Here is a 19,713-nt window from a genome sequence, read left to right as displayed (position 1 = left end):
CTCCTTAGTTGTCCCGGCTGTGTTTCCTCCTTAGTTGTCCCGGCTGTGTGTCTCCTCCTTAGTTGTCCCGGCTGTGTGTCTCCTCCTTAGTTGTCCCGGCTGGGGGTTTCCTCCTTAGTTGTCCCGGCTGTGGGTCTCCTCCTTAGTTGTCCCGGCTGTGTGTTTCTTCCTTAGCTGTCCCGGCTGTGTGTTGCCTCCTTAGCTGTCCCGGCTGTGGGTTTTCTCCTTAGTTGTCCCGGCTGTGTGTTTCCTCCTTAGTTGTACCGGCTGTGTTTTCCTCCTTAGTTGTCCCGGCTGTGTGTTTCCTCCTTAGTTGTCCCCGCTGTGGGTCTCCTCCTTAGTTGTCCTGGCTGTGGGTTTCTTCCTTAGCTGTTCTGGCTGTGGGTCTCCTCCTTAGTTGTCCCGGCTGTGTGTTTCCTCCTTAGTTGTCCCGGCTGTGGGTCTCCTCCTTAGTTGTCCCGGCTGTGTGTTGCCTCCTTAGTTGTCCCGGCTGGGGGTTTCCTCCTTAGTTGTCCCGGCTGGGGGTTTCCTCCTTAGTTGTCCCGGCTGTGTGTTTCCTCCTTAGTTGTCCCGGCTGTGGATTTTCTCCTAATGGTGCGTTTACACAGAAAAATGTATCTGTCAGATCTTTGAAGCCAAAGCCAGGAACAGACTATAAACAGAGAACAGGTCATAAAGGAAAGATTGAGATCTTTCCTCTTTTCAAATCCATTCCTGGATTTGCCTTCCAAAATCTGTCAGATAAATCTGTCTGTGTAAACGCACCATTAGATGTCCCGGCTGTGTGTCTTCTCCTTAGTTGTCCTACTGGGGGTTTATTCCTTAGTTGTCCCGGCTGGGGGTTTCCTCCTTAGTTGTCCCGGCTGGGGGTTTCCTCCTTAGTTGTCCCGGCTGTGTGTTCTCTCCTTAGTTGTCCCGGCGGTGTGTTTCCTCCTTAGTTGTCCCGGCTGTGAGTTTCCTCCTTAGTTGTCCCGGGTGTGAGTTTCCTCCTTAGTTGTCCCGGCTGTGGGTTTCCTGCATAGATGTCCCGGCTTTGTGTTTCCTCCTTAGTTGTCCCGGCTGTGTGTTTCCTCCTTAGTTGTCCCGGCTGTGTGTTTACTCCTTAGGGCCCTTTTCCACCAGACGATTATCGTTCACATAATCGTTAACGATCCAAGCGACCGCTATTACGAAAGACCTGAAATCGTTCACCCATTTACATGGAAAGATAATCGTTACTTATGATCATTCTTGTGTTCGTCACTACTGCGACCGACCGAACGACTTCTTATTCAATGCGAACGATTTGCCAACGATAAAAATAGGTCCAGGTCTTATTAAACGATCGATTTCTCGTTCGGTTGTTAGCTACTATGCAAACCAACGATTATCGTTTGTCCCTGCTGTGGATTTTCTCCTTTTGTTGTCCCGGCTGTGGATTTTCTCCTTAGTTGTCCCGGCTGTGGATTTTCTCCTTAGTTGTCCCGGCTGTGGGTTTTGGGTTATTGTCAGCTGGAAGACCCGGCCACCACCCATCTACACTGTAGACCTCTATAAAACATTTGTCATGGTATATTGGCTTTATATAGTCATGGGTTGATGATATGCAATGTCGATTGGTGTGGAATCAGCCTTCTCTTCACCTCGTGGAGAGAACCAAGCAGCACTTTCCAAAGGACAATCAGCCTGATACTGCTGAAGAGGTTATTTTGTGGAGATCACACCTCCAAGGCAGACCTGCTGGCTCCACTACCAGCAGAGGGGAAAACCATGGTCATCAGAGTCTAGAATATGGAATCTTCCATAACTTTCTCCAGATAAATCGTATATATCTACTGAATCATAGCTTCAGGTATGACAGGGAGTCTAAACATGATCTCTCTACCTGTCCTCATCATCACATAAGAGGGATGTCACATTCAGAATGTCCAGGACATATGGTGTCTGATGTGCCAGGAATTAGAATGGTGAGAGATGAATTTTGAAGAAAAGCCAGATGGCCTAAAGAACAAATATTACAAGAAATTCTCCCATATTCTCACACCTGTGCTCGTGGATTTCTTTCAGTCGGCAATTACGTCCAGGTCCTTCCCAATGGGAAACCAGAAGGCCTTAAAGGGGTTCTCCGGCAAGGGGGCTATTTTGGGATCTGGCCGGGGAAGAGGTGGCTGAGGGAAACGACGTCCACTCACTTCCCCGGTTCCAGCGGCGGGTCCCGCATCGTGGCGCTCCGGTCCCTGGCCGCTTCCTGGTGTCTGACGCGGGCTCGAGACGTGACGAGATCTGAGCGGAGTTGAAACGGATCCCGCCTCTCTCACTGACTGGCTGAGTGGACTTGAGAAGTTACATCTCTAGCCCGCGTCAGACACCAGGAAGTGGCTGGGAACTGGGGACCGGAGCGCCGCGATGTGGGACCCGCCGCTAGAACCGGAGAGGCGAGTGGACGTCGTTTCCCTCAGCCACCTCGTCCCCGGCCAGATCCCAAAATAGCCCCCCCCCCCCGCTGGAGAACCCTTTTAATTGTCAAACTACTAAAACCTGGTAAGGATCCAGATGTCCCCCAAAACTTCCGACCCTTATCCCTTCTAAACTGCGACATCAAGATATGTGCTAAGTTAATGTCTTTAAGGTTAGCAGATATTCTACCACAACTACGGTATGGTATGATCAAACTGGCTTTGTTAAGGGTCGGCAGACATCAGACAACACCTGGAGGGTACATAACATTGTACATCATGTGGAGAGCGGCCAATTGCTTCTCCTGCCTAATTAGTTTTCTAAATGCAGCTGTCAAAGCTGACAGCTGCATTTTAATAGCTAGTGTCCCCCCATCCCTGGTGTCTAGTACTCCCCCAACAATGCCATCGCGGAGGGGGATCCCTTCACCTTACCGGGCCTCAGCATCACACTGACGCTGATCCCAGCTTTGCAATCTATAGATCTGGGCTGCAGCAGCCCAGTGTAATATAGCACTGATCTAACCAATCAGTGCTGTATAATGTATACTACACTGATGTCTATGAGAGATCACTGCAGTAATAATAAAAGTCCCCTAGGGGGATCAGTGCAGTATACATATGTATCTCTATGGGAGATCACTGCAGTAATAATAAAAGTGTCTCCAAGTTAAAGTGTGGTTAAAAAAAAATGTTTTATTAATAAATAATATCCCCTCCCTCAATAAAAGTTTGAATCACCCCCCTTTTCCCATTTTATAAATATAAATAAATTTCAGTGTTACAAAAAGGCGTACATGAGCCAGGAGTGGATCCGAGCATATGAGGACTGCTATTTCTGGTGAGCTGATACACATTGACATTTTTGTGCTACAGTTTTGTCCCTCGTGTCCAGTAGCCTATCCCAACCTTGTGCAGGTCTACAGTTTTGTCCCTGGTGTCCTTAGACAGCTCTTTGGTCTTGGCCATGGTGCAGAGGTTGGAGTGTGTAGACAGGTGATTATTATACATGTAATGAGAAGAAACAGGTAAAGGTAATCCAGGTAGAGAGGGCAGAGTAGGAGGAACTTCTTATAGAGAGACTAACGGCTCTATGTCCTGTAGCCCATCACAGCCTTGTGCAGGTCTACAGTTATGTCCCTGGTGTCCTTAGACAGCTCTTTGGTCCTGGCCATGGTGGAGAGGTTGGAGTGTGAGGGCAGAGTAGGAGGAGCTTCTTATAGAGAAACTAACAGCTCTGTGAGAGGCAGAATTCCTGCTGGTCAGTCGGTGATCAGATCCTTATTTTATGAAATAAAATGGTGAATAATTATTTATGAATCCTACAATGTGATTATCTGGAATGTTCTATAGATTCTGTCTCACAGGTGACATTACTGTCCAGAAACATTACCCCCGCTCTCCATTCTGTGCAGGTGGTTGGCAGCGGATCAGATACTTATTCTCCCCGGTGTAGCTGAGGTATCTGGCTTTTATCTGCTTTCTAGGTAACAGACGGGTGACTGATCAGTGAGTGATCTAACTTGGCTTCTCCCCTGAGTGGCTGTTTTGATGTTTAATAAGTTTATCTTTACGTGTATAACTTTTCCCACATTTTTCACACGAATATGGCTTCAATCCTGTGTGAGTACTCTGGTGCTCAGTAAGTCTTGATTTTATAGTAAAACATTTCCCACATTCCGCACATGAAAATGGCCTCTCCGATGAGTGAATTCTCTGGTGATCAATAAGTCTTGATTTTATAGTAAAACATTTCCCACATTCCGCACATGAAAATGGCTTCTCTCCTGTGTGGGTTGTTTGATGTTCAATAAGTTGTGGTTTCTGAGAAAAACTTTTTCCACATTCTGAACATGAAAAAGGCTTCTCCCCCGTGTGAATTCTTAGATGTTTAGTAAGATGCGATTTCTGAGAAAAACATTTTCCACATTCTGAACATGAAAATGGCTTCTCTCCTGTGTGAGTTCTCAGATGGTTAACATAAATTGATTTGAGAGCAAAATATTTCCCACATTCTAAACATGAAAACCGCTTCTCTCCTGTGTGAGCTCTTTCATGTACAGTGAGGTGTGATTTATCAGTAAAACATTTTCCACATTTTGAACATGAAAATGGCTTCTCCCCCGTGTGAATTCTTAGATGTTTAACAAGATGCGATTTCTGAGAAAAACATTTTCCACATTCTGAACATAAAAATGGCTTCTCGCCTGTGTGAGTTCTCAGATGATTAACATAAATTGATTTGAGAGCAAAATATTTCCCACATTCTGAACATGAAAACAGTTTCTCTCCTGTGTGAGTTCTTTCATGATCAGTGAGATGTGATTTCAGAGTAAAACATTTTCCACATTTTGAACATGAAAATGGCTTCTCTCCTGTGTGAGTTCTTTGATGCCTAACAAGATCTGATTTCAGAATAAAACATTTCACACATTCTGAACATGAAAATGGCTTCTCTCCCGTATGGATTCTTTGATGTTTAAGAAGATATGATTTTAGAGCAAAATGTTTCCCACATTCTGAACATGAAAATGACTTCTCCCTTGTATGAGTTCTTTGATATAAATCATCTGCCAAGCATAAAAGAGAATGTATTATTTTTTAATTATATACATAGGAAATCAGGTACAATAACAGAAGCAATGATCAGGCGACAATCCGGTACGCTAACAGGAGTGGAGATCAAGTACAGCAACGCGACAGGGATGACTATCAAGTACACTAATGGGTGACAGGGATGGTTATCAGGTACAGTAATGGATGACAGGGATGGATATCAGGTACAGTAATGGGTGACAGAGATGGTTATCAGGTACAGTAATAAGTTACTATAGGTACAGTAATAGGGGACTGGGATGTTATTAGGTAGAGTAATGGGTGACTATAGGTACAGTAAGGGGTGACAGGGTCGACTATTAAGTACAGTAATTAGTGAGTTTAGGTATAGTAATAGGGGAAAAGGACGGTTATCAGTTACAGTAATAGGGGACAGGGATGGTTATCAAGGACAGTAATGGGTGACTGTAGGTACAGTAATACGGAACAGGGATGGCTCAGATACAGTAAAGCCCCTATTAGGAGCTGTCAGCTCTCACTTGCTCTTCTTTCCTCGCTCGCTGCCGGCGCTATTAGGTGGTGAGTACAGGGGGACCGCCATGAGCTGTGGGGTAGCAGCGGTCTGCTGCCACCGCTCCTATTCCACAGAGCGGCAGCATATCGCTGCTATATTAGTCGTTTGTCTTTCATCATACTGAAAGACAAACGACAGCAACAATCAGCCAACATTGAATACGGCCAATAATCGTCTTTTGTAATAGGGCCTTAATGGGTGACTATAGGTACAGTAATAGGGCGCAGGGATTGTTATCAGGTACAGTAATAGGGTGCAGGGATTATCAGGTACAGTAATGAGTGACTATAGGTACAGTAATAGGGGACAGGGATGGTTATCAGGTACAGTAATGGGTGACTATAGCGACAGTAATAAGGGACAGGGATGGTTATCAGGTACAGTAATGGGTGACTATAGGTAATGTAATAGGGGACAGGGATGTTATCAGGTATAGAAACAGGGGACAGGGGCGACTATTAGATACAGCGATGTGGCTGTGGGCGATCAGTGTAGCATTGTTATAATTTGTGTGTTTGTGCGTTCTGTACTGTGCAGGGGCTGATCTTCTCTCCTGGCTCTGAGCTTGGAAATCCTCTTTGACTGTTTGTACCAGAGAATAACATCACATTACTCGCCATTCTCTACTTTGTCATATTGGTATAAACATTAACCGCGAATCACCAAGTGAATGTTAGTTTTTTGCACTTTTACCTCCTAGTCTTTAAAAGCACTTTAATTTTTTCACCCACAGACCCAGAAAAAATTCAGGTAATTTAAGGCTATTTAAATCCGCTGTCAGTATTGAAAGTGCCATCTAAATGGTTAAATAGCCGGCATTGGTGATCGATCCATGTCAACTATTAGTGGTGGCCTCCAGCCGGGAAACGTCATGTATAGGGTGGAGTCACATACCAAGTCCTCTTTATACAATGTTGATGACATCAGGACAAGCGCGAACTGTGATAAAGAGCAATATCTGTGACTGTTCTCTGCATTTAGTGATCGCTACTCACCAGGACGCTTACCCGTAGTGATGTCCTGCTTATACTGCTCATCACTGCCGTCATCTGTCTCTTTTTCTTCCTCTTTCACCCTTATGTCTGTAGCATTAATAGAGTTCAGCTCTGAAGTAATATCCTTCTTATATTGCTCATCACATCTTACATCTGTCTCCTTTTCTTCTGTTGTGTCTATAGCATTAATAGAGTTCAGATCTTTCCCCATAGTGATGTCCTCCTTATACTGCTCATCACTGCTCACATCTGTCTCTTCTGTAACTATTATGTCTGTAGCATCAATCATGTCCAGATCTTCTTCCTGATTCATAAGATGTGAGAGAAATATTATAGAAGTCATCAGACAGGAGGAGAAGTCAGGTGGGATGTACAGATCATAGGGAACATCTCCATCTACCTGATCCTGATCCTGTGGGAGAAGAGGACGGGGACATCTCTCTGGTGCTGTTCTCTTACTGGATCTGACTGGAGGGAACACATACAGAGACTGAATTCATTCTTTCCATCCAGATAATACAGAGAGGAGGTGTGTATATAGTCCTGTCTATTACCTGCTGATGGGAGGGGCTGCTGATCCTCCAGCATCACATCCTTGTACTGATCCTTGTGTCCTTCTACATACTCCCACTCCTCCATGGAGAAATAGACCGCCACGTCCTGACACCTTATAGGAACCTGACACACACAATGATCACACAGTCATCCCCCCCACCCCTCCAGTGGTCTTACTGTATAATGTCCCAGCATTCCCAGCAGCCACAGTCTCACCTCTCCACTCAGCAGCTCCACCATCTTGTTGGTGACTTCTAGGATCTTCTCTTCCTCCATTTCCTCATGTATCAGGGGCCCCGGGATTGGGCTCAGGGTTCTTCCCCATCCTTCACCCCCAGGGGCCCCACAGCGCCCACTAGAGGACTTCTTCACTACTGTGTAATCCTGTGTATGGAGAGACACATTACTATCACTCCATCCATTCCCAGAATCCCTCACCTCTCCAGTCCTATCCATCTGTTATTCCATAGATAAGAATGATGTCATGATGACATCACGCCCAGAATCCCTCACCTCCCCAGTCCTATCCATCTGTTATTCCATAGATAAGAATGATGTCATGATGACATCACTCCCAGAATCCCTCACCTCCCCAGTCCTATCCATCTGTTATTCCATAGATAAGAATGATGTCATGATGACATCACTCCCAGAATCCCTCACCTCCCCAGTCCTATCCATCTGTTATTCCATAGATAAGAATGATGTCATGATGACATCACTCCCAGAATCCCTCACCTCCCCAGTCCTATCCATCTGTTATTCCATAGATAAGAATGATGTCATAATGACATCCCTCACCTCCCCAGTCCTATCCATCTGTTATTCCATAGATAAGAATGATGTCATGATGACATCACTCCCAGAATCCCTCACCTCCCCAGTCCTATCCATCTGTTATTCCATAGATAAGAATGATGTCATGATGACATCACTCCCAGAATCCCTCCCCTCCCCAGTCCTATCCATCTGTTATTCCATAGATAAGAATGATGTCATGATGACATCACTCCCAGAATCCCTCACCTCCCCAGTAAGCAGGAAGAGTATGTGTAGGGTGAGGGTTATTATCCTGTCGGCCATCTTGTCTCTGTCTCTCTCCATGGTTGATGGGTCGGTCTCTTATATAGAAGATATCAGCAGAGGATCCTGGAGGGAAGAGGAGGAGACAATGTAATGCGGCTCTAGATTCCTGGAGATAGAAATATACATGGACAGGAGGGGATATGGGGGAACATGGGAGGAGACAATGTAATATATCTGGGGGATGAAGCTTCTCATAGACGTCACTTATATCTCGCTCTCCTGTTCCCTCCGCGGCTCCTGATAATGCAGCTCTGTTATATTCTCTGCAATAAGCTGCGGTGTAATACATCACATAACCTGAGGGAAATGGTGGCGCTGCTGTATATAGGAGAGAGCGGCCGGGATACAATCCCTGATACATATATATATACTGTACCACCAGCTGCAGATACAGGAGCCGTGTGCTTCCCCTGTGCTTCCAGGACCTGCCATGATGTCACAGTCATGTGATCAGTCACATGGAGGAGGAGGAGTCACATGATCAGGGGCTGCTGCTCAGTGTATGCAGGACTCTGCTGTGCTGGATGAGCTGAAGTGATGTGTATGCAGCAGAGCTGTGTGTGTGATGTGTGTGGAGCAGAGCTGTGTGTGTGATGTGTGTGGAGCAGAGCTGTGTGTGTGTGTGTTATATATGCCTGCAGCAGAGCCCTGTGTGTAATGTGCATGTAGCTGAGCTGTATATGTGTAATGTACATGTAGCTGAGCTGTATATGTGTGTAATGTACATGTAGCTGAGCTGTATGTGTGTAATGTACATGTAGCTGAGCTGTATATATGTAATGTACATGTAGCTGAGCTGTATATGTGTAATGTACATGTAGCTGAGCTGTATATGTGTAATGTACATGTAGCTGAGCTGTATATGTGTAATGTACATGTAGCTGAGCTGTATATATGTGTAATGTACATGTAGCTGAGCTGTATGTGTGTAATGTACATGTAGCTGAGCTGTATGTGTGTAATGTACATGTAGCTGAGCTGTATATGTGTAATGTACATGTAGCTGAGCTGTATGTGTGTAATGTACATGTAGCTGAGCTGTATATGTGTAATGTACATGTAGCTGAGCTGTATATGTGTAATGTACATGTAGCTGAGCTGTATGTGTAATGTACATGTAGCTGAGCTGTATATGTGTAATGTACATGTAGCTGAGCTGTATATGTGTAATGTACATGTAGCTGAGCTGTATATATGTGTAATGTACATGTAGCTGAGCTGTATGTGTGTAATGTACATGTAGCTGAGCTGTATGTGTGTAATGTACATGTAGCTGAGCTGTATGTGTGTAATGTACATGTAGCTGAGCTGTATGTGTGTAATGTACATGTAGCTGAGCTGTATATGTGTGTAATGTACATGTAGCTGAGCTGTATGTGTGTAATGTACATGTAGCTGAGCTGTATGTGTGTAATGTACATGTAGCTGAGCTGTATATGTGTAATGTACATGTAGCTGAGCTGTATGTGTGTGTAATGTACATGTAACTGAGCTGTATATGTGTAATGTACATGTAGCTGAGCTGTATGTGTGTAATGTACATGTAGCTGAGCTATACGTGTACACCAGGGGTCCCCAAACTTTTTACACAGAGGGCCAGTTCACTGTCCCTCAGACCATTGAAGGGCCGGACTATTAAAAAAAAAAAATATATGATCAAACAAAACGGGAACAAATACAATATTTAGAGATGAGCGAGTAGTGAAATATTCGACTTTCGAGAATTCGAATCAAATAGGCACCGAGATTCGACTATTCGAACGAATATTCAATCCCATTATAGTCTATGGGAAAAAAATTCGAGGCACTTGGAAATCCAAGTCCCCCATGAAACCTCCCTTGACGATGCCAACCCCTCCGGAATGACACTGGGACATTAGGGGGAGCTGCCTGGGTGCACCCAACACCCCACAATCCCAGTATAATGCCGCTCTCCGCAGTTGGGAAGGAAAAATATTTGTGAACGCTTTACGAATATTTAAGGCAAGGTTCACACATTTCCTTCGTATTTCTTGCGCAGTGTTACATACATGATTCCAATCTGCGTCCGTAGAGCGTCATGTTATTCTCGCGTATCACGCATCATGCTGTACAAACGTTACTGGAACTGTATATATCAGGTGCCCTTAGTGGGCTAAACCAGGGACACTATAAGTCACTATACACACAGGGTACTAGAATGAATACACCTGATGCTGCTGCTGTTATATTATCTATTTCTTAGCACTGAGAAGCTTTGGATGCAGAGATGACTTTTTCGCTGGATCTTCGCCCTGAAAAGGACTTTTGGGTTCTGTAGTAATCCTGCCTGACCAAAACGCTGCTAATACCTCCCTCTCCCTGCTCCAAGATCTTTCCCTGACTAGGTTGAAAGCGCATCTGCGGTCGAGAGGCGGGAGCCAAGTATTTAAGATTCAAGGTCATGTGGTTCAGCCATCCAATGAGGGTAGACACCGTTTTTGCGCTGCGTGCGTACTCCCAGGGTCCCTCACGGCCTCCCTGCATGGCGATTGGATTAAAAAAAGCGCCAACTGCGATGGGAGGGATTTCGAATGTTTCCTGCATATTCGCCACACTACTCGATTGAATTTGAATCTTTCGAATACCGCAATATTCCATCAAATACCATCTCCATCGAATCGTATTCGATCATCTCTAACAATATTTAGAATAAAGTGAATTGAAATCAACAAACTCACCAATGTTTCAATGGGAACTATGGGCCTGCTTTGGGGTAATGGGATGGTCAATGTCCGGTTCCATAGTTGTCACTGCTAAGTGTAACAAGTGATGCAAGTGTTTATTAGTTAGTTTAGATCTGGTTGGAGATTTCAGATGTTTCATTCTGGAAAAAGTCTGTTCACAGACATAAGTGCTGCCAAAGATGGTTGCCATTTTAAGTGCATTGTTCCTGAGATTAGGATATGTCTCAAGGGGGGAGAGATGCATAGAAATTAGGCAAGCTGCTTGACTTGAATGCGTCTTTCAGAGAGTCCTAATTCTGCAGTTCAGCCAGTTCCATTTGGTAAATTGTATCCACATTTTCAATGTCAATAGAAAACGGGTTACGGAGAAGTTGAAGAATTACAGAGTCGCTTCCTCCACCACTTTTCCAGTTCACACTACCCTGTGCGAACCGCAGTGCGATCTGTAAACTCACGCAGGAGTCTGATCGCATGGGTGAGAAGTCCCATGCGATCAGATTCCATGAGAAGTCCCATGCAATCAGATTCCATGAGAAGTCCCATGCAATCAGATTCCACGGCAGGAAAAAAAGAAGTCATGATGCGTCCTGTGCTCCTCTCCAGGGCCCGCTCCAGGCTTTTGTGGGCCCTTGGGCAACAGAACCTCAGTGGGCCCCTATGTGGAGCAAATTATGTGGTGTCATTATTAGGGGGGGGGGGGGGGAGAGATCAAGGGCCTCTGCTGCGATCCCCTTATAGTGACAGTAGACTACTGCTTGCTACTCAGTGAGAGTTGCTTTATTTTTTTCTTTGTACTTTACAGGTTGAAATAAAGAAGACTGGACTACGGCATTTAGCTTGGAGAGGGTAGGTGGGTTTTTTCTCTACTGTCATTAATAGGGGGTCTAAGCCCAGGCTGGGGAGAGCCTCTGCTGAGACCCCCTAATAGTGACAGTAGACTACCAGTGAAATTGTCATTAATTGTTTTATTTTTACTTTACAGGTTGAATAAGAAGACTGGACTACTACGCAAAGAAGAGGATTGCTTTTTCTATATAATAAAAGGGTCAATGAGGGGTTTTCTAGGAATTTTTATTTCAATAAAAGATCCTTTTAACCCCTTAAGGACAGAGCCAATTTTGATTTTTGCGTTTTCCTTTTTTCCTCCTTGTGTATATAAGGCCATACATAGCACTTGCATTTTTCCACCTAGAAACCCACATGAGCCCTTATTTTTTGCGCCACTAATTGTACTTTGCAATGACAGGCGGAATGTTTTCATAAAGTACACTGCGAAACCAGAAAAAAAATAAATGTGTGGTGAAATTGAAAACAAAACACATTTTGTTTATTTGGGGGGTATTTGTTTTTACGCCATTCGCCCTGGGGTAAAACTGACATGTTATATATGTTCCTCAAGTCGTTACGATTACAGCGATATGTAACATGTATAACTTATATTGTATCTGATGGCCGGTAAAAAATTCAAACCATTGAAAACAAATATATGTTCCTTAAAATCGCTCCATTCCCAGGCTTATAGCGCTTTTATCCTTTGGTCTATGGGGCTGTGTCAGGTGTCATTTTTTGCGCCATGATGCGTTCTTTCTATCGGTACCTTGATTGCGCATATACGACTTTTTGATCACTTTTTATTACAATTTTTGATGCGACCAAAAACTTTGGGATTTTTTTGCGCTTACGCCGTTTACCGTGCAAGATCAGGAATATGATAAATTAATAGTTTGGGCGATTACGCACGCAGCGATAGCAAACATTTTTATTTATTTATTTTTATTTGTAACCTTACACTTATACTAGAAGCCCCCCCCCCCTGGGGTTAGAGTTATTTCCCCCCCCCCCGGGGTATAAGTATACTGATCTCTCATTGAGATCTGTGCTGTATACTTATACAGCATCGATCAATGAGATAGGCACTCGTTCGCTTTCGGCTGTTTCAGCTGAAAACAAACGAGTGCCGAGCCGGGGTCAGCGCCGTCTTGGCGCTGACCCCGGCCAGGTACAGACGCGTGGATCGCTCCTCCGGGACAACGTTCAGTATTCTTCCCTTCTGAATTCTTTGTTCACACAGAACTACCAATATAATATTAAGATGGGGGATTCTTCTTCCTCAAGCACATTATTTTGTTTTTGGAAACACTGAACTCGTTTCCAGTGTATTGACCACTTATCTAGTAAAGCTAAATCTTTTTCCTATTACAGACACTTCCAGGCATATCGCCTCTATTGCACTTTTCTGTGTCATCGGTAACAGCTCAACCTTCTCCTATGTTACTTACAACCATATTAAAAGAACTTGACCCAGAACAGACCCTTGTGACTGCCACTTGTAACCAGTCTCATAGAAACATAGAAACATAGAAGATTGTCGGCAGAAAAAGACCACTGGGTCCATCTAGTCGCCCTTTTAGTATTTTCTTCCTTATTATCTTAGGATAGATATATGTCTATCCCAGGCGTGTTTAAATTCTGTTATTGTAGATTTACCAACCACCTCTGCTGGAAGTTTGTTCCAGGTATCTACTACTCTTTCAGTAAAATAATATTTTCTTACATTGCTTCTGATCTTTCCCCCAACTAACCTCTCACTGTGTCCTCTTGTTCTTGAGCTCAGTTTTTTACTAAAAACACTCCCCTCTTGAACCTTATTTAGTCTCTTAACATACTTAAAGGTTTCAATCATGTCCCCCCTTTCCCGTCTTTCCTCCAGACTATACAGATTCAAATCCTTAAGTCTTTCCTGATATGGTTTATGCCTCACACCCTCCACCATTTTTGTAGCTCGTCTTTGGACCCGTTCTATTTTATCAATGTCCTTTTTTAGGTGAGGTCTCCAGAACTGGACACAGTATTCCAGATGTGGCCTCACCAGAGCTCTATACAGCGGGATCACAATCTCCCTCTTCCTACTGGTTATACCTCTAGCTATACACCCCAGCATACGATTTGCTTTCCCCACCGCCTGGTTGCACTGGTGACTCATTTTAAGGCTTTCAGAAATCATTACGCCTAAATCCTTCTCTTCTGAAGTCTTTTCCAACACAGTACTGCCGATGTGATACTCGGATAGAGGATTCCTCCTCCCCAAGTGCATTATTTTACATTTGGAAACGTTGAACTTCAATTTCCACTGTTTGGACCACGTATCTAGCAAACTAAATCATTTTCCATATTACTGACACCTCCAGGAATATCCACCCTATTGCACACTTTTGTGTCGTCAGCAAACAGACAAACTTTACCTATCAACCCTTCTCCTATGTCACTTACAAACATATTAAAAAGAATAGGACCCTTGAGGCACACCACTTGTAACCAGTCTCTGCTCAGAATACAAATTATTAAGCACAACCCCTGATATCTATCCATGAGCCAACCACAAATCCACTGAACATGGATTTAACTTCTCAAATCAGTGCTTATAGACAATTTTTCCAAAAGGAAGGACAACATGTCTTTAAAGAAGAGCCTGATATTGAAAAAGCAGCTCCAACTATATATGACGATTTTCTCGTCTCAGATGATTAAGAAGAATCTACAAGCTTGAAACCAATAAACAAAGAAGAAACTAAGCCACCCCCATACTTTCCATATTAAACTATTAGATTATATATAAACCTATTAGAAGATTGTGAGGAAGACCACAGAACACACACACTGTGGAACAGATTGTTACGCTTTTGACCTAAGGATAAAGGTCATGTTACATTCCATAAAAATTATGTAACACTAGTGCTACATAAGAAGCTGTTCTCCTACCTCAGCTAATGAAGTATTGACACGAGTCTTAGCAAAAGAACCCCCCCCCCCCCCCCAGGAGATAGCCACATGAGATGGAGGGAGAGGAGACTAAGGTTTAGAAGAAACATTTTATTAACAATTGGTGAGAAGTTTGGAGCTGCGGTATATGATATCTGTATTACCGCCAAATCTCCTCTGTACATGGGGAATACATAGCTGTGGTATCTGGCTTCTATTTGCTTTCTGGGTAACAGACGGGTGACTGATCACTGAGCGATCTGACTTGGCTTCTCCCCTGAGTGACTGTTCTGATGTTTAATAAGTTTGTCCTTCCGTGCATAACATTTCCCACATTTATCACATGAATATGGCTTCTCTCCCGTGTGAACTCTTTTATGTCGATTAAGAACTGATTTGTCAGAAAAACATTTTCCACATTGTAAACATGAAAATGGCTTCTCCCCTGTGTGAGTTCTTTGATGACTAACAAGATGTGATTTCTGAGTAAAACATTTCCCACATTCTGAACATGAAAATGGCTTCTCTCCTGTGTGAATTCTTTCATGCATAGTGAGCTGTGATCTTATAGGAAAGCATTTTCTACATTCTGAACATGAAAACACCCCTGAGTGAACGTTTTGATGTTTAATAAGTTTATCTTTCCGCGGGAAACATTTTCCACATTCTGCACATAAAAATGGTTTCTCCCCTGTGTGAATTCTTTCATGAATAACGAGACATGATTTCACAGCAAAACATTTCTCACATTCTGAACATGAAAATGGCTTCTTTCCTGAGTGAATGTTCTGATGTCTTATTAGTTGATCTTTCCGCGAATAACATTTCCCACATTTTTCACACAGAAATGACTTCTCTCCTTTGTGCATATGTTTAGTACAATGTGATTTGTCAAAAAAACATTTTTCACATTCTGAACATGAAAATGGCTTCTTATTTTGCTTAATAAACTGCAATAAATCAGAAGATGGGACTTGCAGAAAAGGATGAGATGACAGATCTTTGATGTGAGGGGCTGAGGGGAGATCTGGGGTAATAGAATGTTCTTCATATGTATCCTGTGTGATAGGATTCTCTGCTTTATAACCTAAATATATCAGATTTCCCTCTGATCTCCGGGTACAGTCACCTGACAATAGAGAAGAGAGGATTTCTGAGTAATAACCTTAGAAGTTTCATATATTTATACTTAGGGTTTTTGTGCAGCATCTTGTCCAGAATGTGACATCGTGGAACCCTCCCGTCCTCCTCCATTGTGGAACCCTCCCATCCTCCTCCATCGTGGAACCCTCCAGTCCTCCTCCATCGTGGAACCCTCCCGTCCTCCTCCATCGTGGAACCCTCCCGTCCTCCTCCATCGTGGAACCCTCCCGTCCTCCTCCATCGTGGAACCCTCCAGTCCTCCTCCATCGTGGAACCCTCCCGTCCTCCTCCATTGAGGAACCCTCCCGTCCTCCTCCATCGTGGAACCCTCCCGTCCTCCTCCATCATGGATCTCTCCTATCATCTTTTCCCCTCGCTGTGTATAGAGACAACTTGTTCCCAGTCTCCTTATTCCTCTTACACTATCAGTGTAGCATGTTTTACAAGGAGCAGGGACACCTATCTCTGACAGATGTCTATGCTTCCTGCCACAATTTTATTTAGATGCCTTAAAAATCTAATTCTGACAAACAAACAAAAAACAAATCACCCAGGTGATGGATCAGCTGAACTGTTGCCCATCTTAAAGTTGGCCTGTGAGCAGGAAAATCAGGAATACTTACTGGTAATGTTGCGCAGACTTGCCAAACTGTTTGGGTTCGGCACCGTTCTCTGAACCCGAAGGCTGAGCATTTGACTCCTGGCGGCTGGAAAAGTCGGATGCCGCCCTAGTTTTTATCCAAAAAACAGTGAGTGTTCGGTATTGAAGAATGTTCCTGAACCTGAACTGTTTAGAAATTCTGTGCAACACTTTCATCATCTTATGGCAGCACCCCTAGAGAGGACCCCTTCCTGCAGAGGGGGCCTTCCATCCCCAGGGACTGGCATCTGTGGTGACTACTTCCTTGGGAGACCACTGTGCCACTCTGGCTAGGTTGTAAGGCTAAGGGTGGTATTACACGGGCCGAGCAGGGCCCGATAATACCTGTAAACGAGCAGCGATCTGCTAGATCGTCGCTCGTTTACTGGGCCTATTACACGGCCCGATAATCGTTTAACAAGAGCTGCAAGGACATTGTTACCGATGTCCTTGCAGCCCTTGCTAAACTGGCATACATTACCCATCCACAATCCAGGGCTGCTCCTACCGTCCGCTTCTTCCCGGGTCCCGTGCGCGCTCTAGCTTCACAGCAGCCTGTCAGCTGATAGGCCGCTCAGCCAATCACAGGCCGGGACCGCCGAAGTGTGTGATTGGCTGAGCGGCCTATCAGCTGACAGGCCGCTGTGAAGCTAGAGCGCGCACGGGACCCGGGGAGAAGCGGATGGCAGGAGCAGCCCTGGAACGTGGATGGGTAATGTATATCGGTAGTCGCCGCCCGTGTACCGCCATTACACGCACAGTGCGCGTTCGGCGCCCGACAAAAATAGGTTCTAACCTATATCAATGATCAGCTGATGATCGTTGTCATCGGCTGATCGTTGCATTTATTACACGGAGCGATAATCGGCCCAATTCAGCCGATTATCGTTCCGTGTAATAGTACCCTTACTCTGGCTTTGGCTGATAGAAGAAATAGGTCCACTGATAACTCACTGATAGAGAGGACTATGGAGACTATGCGGAGCCGGATTGAGGCATTTCAATTTTTAAAAAATCATCAGAATTAAAAATGATAACTGATGCGATAGACAGAAAGCTCTGCGAGGAGGAGGTGAAGGAAGAAGAAGAGGAGGAGGTGGTGGAGAAAGAAGAGGAGGAGGAAGAAGAAGAGGAGGTGGTGGAGGAAGAAGAAGAGGAGGAGAATATGTGAGTGTTCTCTACATTTAGTGGTTAAAACCCACCTGGGCGGTTACCTGTAGTGATGTCCTCCTTATACTGCTCATCACTGCCGTCATCTGGCTCTTCTTTAACTATTATGTCTGTGACATCAATATCATCCAGATCTTCCTCCTGATTCATAAGATGTGAGAGAAATATTGTAAAAGTCATCAGACAGGAGGAGAAGTCAGGTGGGATGTACAGATCATAGGGAACATCTCCATCTACCTGATCCTGATCCTGTGGGAGAAGAGGACGGGGACATCTCTCTGGTGCTGTTCTCTTACTGGATCTGACTGGAGGGAACACATACAGAGACTGAATTCATTCTTTCCATCCAGATAATACAGAGAGGAGGTGTGTATATAGTCCTGTCTATTACCTGCTGATGGGAGGGGCTGCTGATCCTCCAGCATCACATCCTTGTACTGATCCTTGTGTCCTTCTACATACTCCCACTCCTCCATGGAGAAATAGACCGCCACGTCCTGACACCTTATAGGAACCTGACACACACAATGGTCACACAGTCATCCCCCCCACCCCTCCAGTGGTGTTACTGTATAATGTCCCAGCATTCCCAGCAGCCACAGTCTCACCTCTCCACTCAGCAGCTCCACCATCTTGTTGGTGACTTCTAGGATCTTCTCTTCCTCCATTTCCTCATGTATCAGGGGCCCCGGGATTGGGCTCAGGGTTCTTCCCCATCCTTCACACCCAGGGGCCCCACAGCGCCCACTAGAGGACTTCTTCACTACTGTGTAATCCTGTGTATGGAGAGACACATTACTATCACTCCATCCATTCCCAGAATCCCTCACCTCTCCAGTCCTATCCATCTGTTATTCCATAGATAAGAATGATGTCATGATGACATCACTCCCAGAATCCCTCACCTCCCCAGTCCTATCCATCTGTTATTCCATAGATAAGAATGATGTCATGATGACATCACTCCCAGAATCCCTCACCTCTCCAGTCCTATCCATCTGTTATTCCATAGATAAGAATGATGTCATGATGACATCACTCCCAGAATCCCTCACCTCTCCAGTCCTATCCATCTGTTATTCCATAGATAAGAATGATTCAAGTCCAGTAGCATGGTAACAGCATCTCACTTAGGCGGAAATACGGAAAAAAAGAATTTTATTCCAGCATGGCAAACAGAGCGACGTTTCAACCTTATAGGTCTTTCTCAAGCATACAGAGTTAGGACAAACATGCAGTATATAAGGGATCATCAGCCAATGAACAGGGAACATATAATTAACACATATTAACCCTTAATAACCCGTGTTTCAACAACAATTACAGATAAGAATGATGTCATGATGACATCACTCCCAGAATCCCTCACCTCCCCAGTAAGCAGGAAGAGTATGTGTAGGGTGAGGGTTATTATCCTCTCGGCCATCTTGTCTCTGTCTCTCTCCATGGTTGATGGGTCGGTCTCTTATATAGAAGATATCAGCAGAGGATCCTGGAGGGAAGAGGAGGAGACAATGTAATATATCGGGGTCTCCAGTATAATATAACTTTATTGATCGGGCACAGTGAACAGTCACATGATGTCCCAGGAAAGAGAGAAGAAAATGTGAGGAAAGATTCTCATCTCCCCCAACATGATATCATCCAGATGAGAGGAGAGAAGAGGAAACAGCAGAGATCGGCCTCCTGGGATCAGCAATGACACAAGGAACAACAACACCTCATACCTAATACCGCCCAGTGCTGAAGGGGTTAATGGTTCCCCAGCTCCTTCCCTGCAGAGTGCTTCCAGGACCTGCCATGATGTCACAGTCATGTGATCAGTCACATGGAGGAGGAGGAGTCACATGATCAGGGGCTGCTGCTCAGTGTATGCAGGACTCTGCTGTGCTGGATGAGCTGAAGTGATGTGTATGCAGCAGAGCTGTGTGTGTGATGTGTGTGGAGCAGAGCTGTGTGTGTGTGATGTGTGTGCAGCAGAGCTGTCTGTGTGTGATGTGTGTGGAGCAGAGCTGTGTGTGTGTGATGTGTGTGGAGCAGAGCTGTGTGTGTGTGATGTGTGTGGAGCAGAGCTGTGTCTGTGTGTGATGTGTGT

At 44.6% G+C, this 19,713-nt stretch overlaps 1 protein-coding gene and 1 pseudogene across 1 annotated transcript; both read right to left on the bottom strand.

The window, feature by feature from the left end:
• LOC138786843 (zinc finger protein 850-like) overlaps window positions 1-6,863 on the bottom strand; it is a 44,329-nt pseudogene extending 37,466 nt beyond the window's left edge.
• Window positions 6,864-14,795: 7,932 nt separating this feature from the next.
• On the bottom strand, window positions 14,796-19,396 carry LOC138786684 (oocyte zinc finger protein XlCOF7.1-like). Its single transcript, XM_069963663.1, has 7 exons — window positions 19,346-19,396; window positions 18,988-19,110; window positions 18,227-18,394; window positions 18,010-18,133; window positions 17,861-17,923; window positions 17,651-17,776; window positions 14,796-15,794 (listed from the first exon to the last, which is right to left on the bottom strand). The coding sequence occupies exons 2-7, from the start codon at window positions 19,063-19,065 to the stop codon at window positions 14,914-14,916; spliced, it is 1,440 nt and encodes a 479-aa protein (XP_069819764.1). The 5' UTR covers window positions 19,066-19,110; window positions 19,346-19,396; the 3' UTR covers window positions 14,796-14,913.
• Window positions 19,397-19,713: the final 317 nt, after the last annotated feature.

Source organism: Dendropsophus ebraccatus, chromosome 3, assembly GCF_027789765.1.
Source record: "Dendropsophus ebraccatus isolate aDenEbr1 chromosome 3, aDenEbr1.pat, whole genome shotgun sequence".
NCBI classification, from domain to species: domain Eukaryota; kingdom Metazoa; phylum Chordata; class Amphibia; order Anura; family Hylidae; genus Dendropsophus; species Dendropsophus ebraccatus.
Note: the sequence above shows the minus strand (reverse complement) of the source record. Positions and strands in the feature narration are given on the sequence as shown.